We start from the raw sequence: 8371 nt of genomic DNA on the forward strand, positions 1-8371 counted from the left end.
GTTGCTCTCTCCAAAATGTTGCCGAGGGTCCCTCTACTGATTGTGCCAGTGCACATCCGGTTGAACGTTCTTCTGTTCTTTCCTGCAAGGATGCCAGATTTTCCGCTTCCTTTTTTTATTCCCAAAAGCATCATCCTCTCCACGGCAGTACTGGCCTCTGCCTCCCTATCTTCCTCCTCAATCAGTTGGCGAGAAAGACATTTCAGGATCTCGACCCTATCTGGTTGAACCGTATTGTCAACTAAGGTGGCCTCACCAGCCAATCTGTCGGCTTTTTCATTTCCCCTAACACCTGCATGGCCAGGGCAGAAAATCCATGTGAGCGATCGTATAGGCGTTGGTTCGATAGCCTGAATCCATTCCGTTCTCAGGAAACCTTTTTCGATCCTTCTGAGGGTACACATGGAATCAGTGATAAGAACAGCATGGGTTGTGTGGGGGCGATCTTGGGTCATCCAATTAAGTGCTTTCGTGATGGCTTCAATTTCCATCCGCATACTTGATGTAGTCCTGCTGCAGGCTCCAGATGCACTGTGTATGGTTTTATTGTTGGCGAATGCAACAAATCCCCATCCACTTCTCTGGCTATCTCTTTTCACTGAACCATCTGTATAAGTTATAGGATCCCCTGCTTTTGAGTTTGTGTCAACAATCTCGTTGATATCGCTCTCGTTGATGGCAGCCGCAACATTTCTTCTGTCTCTGCCCATGCTTATTTTGACCTTGGTGAGGTCCCTGTATTCTCCGGCCACCTGCTCCCATTCTTCGCCTAGTGGTAGGCTCTCAGGTACACAGATTGTTCTCAGGGAATCCTCTGCTTCCGCCATCCAAGATTTTCCTCTCTTGATTCTGACTCTCCTGTTGTCATGAAGTGCTTTGTGAAGTGGATGATCCTTCTTGCCCTTTACATTGAGATACATCTTTGCCTGAGCTATCCTATGGCGTACTCTGATGCCACTTAAACCTAGCAAGTAGCGCATGCACAATATTGGAGTGTCCTTGGTGCAGCCCAGCACTGCTCTCATTGCCTCATTCTGCACTCGATCCAGCTTTGCGATCTGTGTGTCGGACAGCGTGAGACAGCCCAATCCGTAATCAATGACAGACAGGACGACCAGCTGCAACATCAGGAAGAGCACTCTTTGCGGAATCAGAGCAGCCGCCATGGTCTTGATTGCACCAACACCTCGTTTGGCCTTTGTTACCACATGATTCCCATGCTTGTTGAAGGATAACGACCTGTCGAAGACGATTCCCAGATACTTCAGCTCTGACTGTCTGTCGATAATCTCATAGTTGCAAGTGATTGGTGGAGCTATGTCTTGGACAATCCTGTTATTGAGGGAACACCAAAGTACCTGCGCCTTTGAAGGATTGATGACTGTTTCATTTTGGTCGCACCATTTTACAACTGAGTGAAGTCTTTTCTCCATGTTCCTTGCCATCTGAAGTCTGTCATCTCCGTGCTCGTATGCCATTATGTCATCCGCAAAGCTCAGGACACGTCCAGATTCTTTCTGATGCATCGTTACCTGTGCAGTGTGCACATTGAAAAGCACAGGAGAGAGGGGGGATCTTTGGGGCAGTCCTGGAGCAATTGATACGGGATCTGAAGTCCATTCACCCTGTCTCAGGGCCATTTTTCTCTCCACCAGGGCTACTGCTACCCATCTCACCAGCCATTTGTCTACATCAAATTCCAGGAGACGGTCGATCAAACGTTTATAGCTGACTCGGTTGTAAGCATCCTCAAGGTCAAGTGCCGTCACAACTGTTTCCTTCCGCTGCTGAAAGCCTTCATAGATGTCGTACGCCATGACTGCCGCATTCACTGAGGTTTCTCGATGGGGTCTATAGCTGCCAAGCTCATTTGGCAACAGGGACTTCCTCTCTAAGTGTGCTGAGATTCGTCCGGCAATTATCTTTTCCAGAATTTTCCCATAGGTGTTCTGCATGGCTATCATCCTGTAACCACTGAGAGCCGAGTGGTCTTTTCCTGGTTTGGGGATTGGTATCAACCAGCTGTGCAACCATTCTTCAGGGATTTCACCAGTGCCAATGCTTTTGTTGAAGTCTTTTGTTATTCCTTCAATCATCTCATCATCTACCTCTTTCATGTGGCAATATCTTACACCATCCGGCCCTCCAGCACTGTCCTTGGCATGTTTTATCGTTCTGGAAACCTCTTCTGTAGATATCACATCCTCGTAGTTTGCATACATTTCTGGTGTCAGCACTCTAGAAACATCTCTTTCAACTTCCTTTCTTGAGTCAATATTTCCCTGGTGTGTTTGATGGATGAATCGGTTCAAGAAAGCCCTACCTTTCTCCTCATCAGTTTGGAGTGTCTTTCCTGACTCGTCCTTCACATTCACGGTGGTTTTTGAGTGACCCTGTCCACACATCTTCTTTTGCAGTTTCCAGAACGTTGAGAGTGCCTTCTCAGCTGCAATGTTTTTTTACAAACTCTTCCCACTTTGCTGTTTTGGCCAGATGGGCTTCAGCTTTGAACCTATCTCGGGCTTGCCTCATCTTCTCTCTAGCAGCCTCCCTTTCTTCCTCAGTGACAATGGGGTTCTTCCTCTTTCTTTGCCAGTCCTTAACAGCATTCCTCTTCTCTTTCCACAGGCAATCGATTTCATTGCTCCACCATGGTGGCTGCGTAACGTTAGATCTTGAGGGTTTTCTGTTCCAGGCCTTCTTTCTCAGGCCTCCCAAGACCGAGGTGTCTGGTTTGTACTTAAACACCCTCTTGACCTTTTGTCTCACTGTCTTTCCACCCTTTAATATAAGAACTGAGCATGGTAGGTGGTCGCTACCGTGATCTGCCAGTACACTCCATTGTGTAAAAGCTTCGCCACCTGTTTTGATCAGGGCCAGATCTATATTGGAGTCCTGTTCACCAGTTCTTTGAGATAGTCTTGTCATGGTGGAAATGTTGAGCATGTGGAGATCACTTTCAATCAACTTGCTGTCCAAAGCCTTTCCCTGACCATTTTCGTTGACATTACCCCAGGCCGAGCTTCTGGCATTGAAGTCCCCAACGATCAGGACAACATCTCCAAGATCGCACAGCTCATGGAGAAACTCCCAGTCATCTTCCTTGACAAATTTTCCACCTCCGGCATAGAGATTGACAATGACCCATGACCTGTTGCGGATCGTTAGCTCGATTGCTTGTAGCTCCCTGTCCTCCTTGCCCCAAGCAGAGACGTCTCTTACACGGTGCTGGATACCATTTCTAACAAGTGTGGCCAGTCCATGATGAGTCCGGCTCATTGGGTTGATGTACGACGTATACCCAGGACATGACAAGGTTTTAGCATTGGTCTCCTGCAGAAAAAAGAGGTCAAAGTCATAGGCGAGCTTTTCCAGCTCTCTTCCTCTTTTCTTACCACTGCGGCAATTCCAATAGCCAATGCAGACGTTTTTCATTTTGAGCCTGTCTGTTTTTCCCTGATTCCTCCTTTTCCCTGCCCTTCTTTTTCTGGCTCCTCCTCTCCTTCCTCTCCTCCTTCCCTCTCATCCCCTCAGTCCTCAGCAACGATTCTGGAGAAAGCGTCGCCAAAGGAGCACGTTCTCCGTCGCTCCTGCGCCGTTTCCCTTTTAGATTTTTAAAATTTTTATTACTCATGTTTGGTTTTTTTAAGGTAGGGAAGAAAACTGTCACCCTGGCAGAGCCCTATACCAGGGAAGGGACAGGGGATGTCTTTACAGAGTCCATACGCCTCCGTCCCTCTCGCTTACCAGACGCCCACGTTAGCGACTACTGAGTCCTGTAGCCATTCATCCCATTAGCACGTAGGTACACCGTAAGATTAGGATTTGTAAGGCTGATTGACCCACAGTCTTGCGTCCCTTTGGCAGACGGTGAGCCGCAGGACTGGTGTTTTTTTTATCGAGGTCTTGCTCCTCTAGATCCGTTGTGTTCGGTTCCTGAACCGCATGGTTTAGGTTAGCAGGTGACACCTCGGGAAGGATGTGGCTTTTCGCTCACGCACAACGGTCTTGAGCAGTATAGAGGTTTGCCAGATCAAAGTGGACTAACAGCTCGAGATGCACGCCACTACCACTAGATAAATCTAGTGGGACCTGGAGGAGCGCGGGGGAGCAGCAGGTGTGCTCACTGCCCACAATCCTTAACGTGTTCTGCCCCTGGGCAGCAGCCCTCGATCCAGCCTCCCTTATCCGTGACAGTGTCACAGACGACGTTTATACCGTTGTAGAGACGGATCACTGGTCGGGGGCCCAATCCCTGCACGTCAGCACACGATGTAATGAAATACAGCAAAATAAGGCTTATCTAACCTGTATAACGATCCAGCCTCCCTTATCCGTGACAGTGTCACAGACGACGTTTATACCGTTGTAGAGACGGATCACTGGTCGGGGGCCCAATCCCTGCACGTCAGCACACGACTGGCCCTGGAGAGAAATCCACAGGGAAAGAGTTTGATGAACGGTTGTGGGAATTGGCGAGGTGAAATCAGAGAGAGAGAGAGAGAGAGAGAGAGAGAGAGAGAGAGAGAGAGAGAGAGAGAGAGAGAGAGAGAGAGAGCGAGAGAGAGAGAGCGAGAGAGAGAGAGCGAGCGAGAGAGAGAGAGAGAGAGAGAGAGAGAGAGAGAGAGAGAGAGAGAGAGAGAGAGAGAGAGAGAGAGAGAGAGAGAGAGAGAGAGAGAGAAGCTTCATTTATTTTTAGTATTAGTAAGAATTTTATAGCACTTGAATTATAAGTAATGCCGAAGATTAGAGAAGTTACTTGAGAGTGACATACAAAGAAAAGAAAGGAGGAGAGAACGATATATCTTTGTGAGAGCGAAAAGAGCAACCCTCACCTGAGCATGTCCTACCAACCACTTACGAGTGCAAGTCTCAGTGAAGTATTACCTCAAATGTCAGGCAGATAGTCGACCCCCCTACTTACCACTCCGTTAATTTCCTTGTTCACCACTCGGTCATTTTCCCATTTCATCACTCGGTCATTTTCCCATTTCATCATTCAGTTTATTTCCCACATCACCCAGTCAATCTCACAGTCTATTACTTGGCCAATTTCTTAGTTTTTCGATCACTTGGTAAATTTCCCAGTTTATGCTCGGTCAATCTACCAATTCATTATTTGGTCACTTAACCAGTTTATCTTTCGTCAATGTCCCAGTTTGTCACTCGACCAATTTTTCAGTTCATCACCCATTCAGTCACTGAGCTTTTTACTGGGTAAATGCACCAATAAATCGACCGACCATACAGTTTCAAATATAGATTTTCAAAACACTTTCTATCATGCCCTGGGTGGGAAATACCAACTTATATCAGACTCCCATAGAGCTCGGAAAAGCACCTAAAACAAGTCTTTTACCGAAAGCAGAAAATAAGATTAGAATTCAAATATTATTTCCCTGGTGAACTTAATTGTTTAATGACTGACTATAAACCCGCCCCCTCCAAACACACACTTTTCCGCCTACTGTTACACCGTAACCACACCCCTCCCTCCATCCCCCCCCCAAGTTTAGAACTGTACGAAACTGATCAGACTCGAGGAAAAATTATTGTTTATCTGAAAGTTTTATTTCCTGACATGATTAAAGGTGGACAATTAATTAATTTGTTCCCTGTTCAAGCAAAATATATCCCAGGGCCGTTTGTGACCCACAGATTTGTTTTTGGATACAATAATTACTTGGGTCTGTCCTAAAATAATAACCATTGGTAATTATGTATTGTTTTATTCTAGAAAAAAATTAAGAGATTTCTATCTCGGCTGTCCAAAAGGCATGGCCCATGCATAATATAGTAGAAAATTAAGAAAACCCCCCCAACAAAACAAACTACAACCCACTTACTAAACAAGGAATAATTAGTTTTGTTTAAAACCTCTAAACACCAGTGTCGTCTCCCTAATTATGCTCCACCCCCCCCCCCTCACACACACACACCTACGACCTTTCGGTTGCAATTCTAACAGCCTAACCACAAGACCGATGACACCACTTATTGAACTATAACTCCCGGAAAAATATTTCCTTGGCAATATTGGGGAGCAAATACAGTGGAAACTGTCTAAGACGGTCACCCATGGTTGAAGAGAAATGTCCTTGTCTCAGGCCACGCTCATAAGATAAAGCCATTTGAGTAAATGAGGGGGAAAATAGTTTCTTTCGAACAACTGACTCTTTCAAACGCTTGGATTTTGGTACATTCAGTTGATTTTATATTTGGATAATTCTTTAGTCCAAGTGAACAATTTTTACTAAGCCGGATCTGCTCTTTATTTCAGAATTAAAAAACTCCAAACAGGCCAAATATGAGAGGTTATTATATTATAAGCGTGACACTTAGATAGACGAACATCGTGGACAGTGTCATAATAATATAGAATCTAGAAGAAATGCAAGAGGAAGGGGGTTGGGGTTGGGGAGAGGGAAGTAGTTGTTTGTACTGGCCATTGCCGTAGACAGGTGTCCGTAAGAGCAGGCTCAACTGCACTTTGAGAGAGAATATCACCTGTAGCTGGCTCTTCAACTTGTTCTCCAGAGCCTTCACAGTCGCCTTCGTTTCCTCCAGGATGTCTTGTTTCTGTGAGAGCATTCGACGAAGGCCCTCTCCTTTTCTCTCCTCTACCATTGCTTTCAAGGTTTTGAGCATGTCTTGTTTTTGCTCCAGACACTCTCTCTTGCTCTCCTCCAGGTTATAGCTCAATACCTGTTACATAACAGCATGTTAAAAGGTTATAAAGTCGTTTGTGCAACAAGACATTCTCCTAGTAAACAAAAAGGTTATTAAAAGTTATAAACATCAGCAGGTGTTCTTACCACTTGGCATTCTCACTGCAAACAAAGTAAACGACACCGCAACAGTATTGACCAATGATAATATCGTTACCCCCCCCCCCCAACAACCATCTATTATTCTATCAAGTAGGCTGCAGAACGCTTTTAAGAATTCTTCAAAGATAATCATAGATCAGCCCACTTTATCAAAATAACACGAACATTCTTGGAACACTTTTCTTTACACCGAAGAGCAGTGTATTTCTGTCTTAATTTTAAATAAGCTATACCTGGGTAAATGTTTACTCGTGAGACAGGGAAAAGAATACTTTGAGTCTTGAGAGAGATTCTCACCTGTTGCTGCTTTTTCAACTTGTTTTCGAAACTCGCCTCAAGCGCTTCTACAGTCGTCGTCAGATTTTCCAAAATGACCTGTCTCTGTAAGCGCAGGCGGTAAAGACCATCTATTTTGTACTTTTCCACCGTTTGGGTCAGGATATCTATCTCCCTTTTACTTGTGATAAAAACTGAAAGGCTTTTATGCCAAGAGACATTTTCTAGGAAAGTATAGCCGATGACATCACAGCGGTATTGGCCCATAGTGTTGTTGGTCGCCACACGCCATGTCAGGTGCAGAAAGCTGTCAGTGGCAGAGGTTACACTACCCTCAGCTAAGACATTTTCGGGTTTTTGTCTGATTTCTGTTTCTCCACCGCGAAGTTCTGCCACTCTGTTCCACTCATCATGACCCCATTTCAGTATTCTAATAGCCAGAATTTCAGAAATTACGTTTTGGGGATAACGGGTGGAGCATTTCAGTGACACATTGGCCGTTTTCCCTATTTCGACCTCTGGTATTGTTACCTCCAGGACAGAGGCATGGGAGGATAGTAACAGTGCGGCTGCCAGAATGAGCTTCGCTAGTATCCACAGAAGGTCCATTCTTCTTGTGCAGTGCTTTACTTTGATCGAAATGTCTTTAGAAAGCTTTACCAGGATATCTACATGAAAAATTGAGAAAGGGCATCCAGTTAAGAAAATATGATGCGAACAATAAACACTTTAGAACAAATTTTAACAGAATCAAAAACCATTCTGCCATAACTTCCCAAATATGTCTGAAGGAATATTATCTGCTCCCAGTCATGTCATCAAAAGTTCAGAAAGACAGCTCTTCTCCATTCTGTTATTCTAGGGATTCTTCAGTGAACAACAAATAATAACCCATCTTGTCTAATGGGAATCTCTTTATAGTCGCCATCAGCGGATTACACCAACGTCCATCACTTTATACTTATTAAAGCGTGATTCAGCCTTTAAAGTAAAGTTACGATTAATTGTTAGATATTAACGGAAAACTTCAAGATGTTCAAATCTGCTCTCATACGCTACCACGTCTATGAGATATTATAAAGCGTAACAAAAGCCAGAAATTCCAATAATTAAAGTGACCGCCGTGTGACAATGCTTTCGTGTGGTTAGAAGTACAGTTGGAGCTTTGGAAATAAATACTCTTCGTCTAAAAGACTCTAGGCACACATCTAGAGAAGAAGAAGAAGAAGAAGAAGAAGAAGAAGAAGAAGAAGAAGAAGAAGAAG

At 44.7% G+C, this 8371-nt stretch overlaps 1 protein-coding gene across 1 annotated transcript; it reads right to left on the reverse strand.

Moving 5' to 3' along the window:
- Positions 1–4123: 4123 nt before the first annotated feature.
- LOC101852988 lies at positions 4124–7715 on the reverse strand. The gene is made up of 4 exons (XM_005092288.3): positions 7128–7715; positions 6508–6705; positions 4309–4425; positions 4124–4255 (listed from the first exon to the last, which is right to left on the reverse strand). Exons 1-4 carry the CDS (start codon positions 7713–7715, stop codon positions 4124–4126), a joined length of 1035 nt encoding a protein of 344 aa, XP_005092345.2.
- Positions 7716–8371: the final 656 nt, after the last annotated feature.

This window comes from Aplysia californica, unplaced genomic scaffold (assembly GCF_000002075.1).
Source record: "Aplysia californica isolate F4 #8 unplaced genomic scaffold, AplCal3.0 scaffold00043, whole genome shotgun sequence".
Classification (NCBI taxonomy): Eukaryota; Metazoa; Mollusca; class Gastropoda; order Aplysiida; family Aplysiidae; genus Aplysia; species Aplysia californica.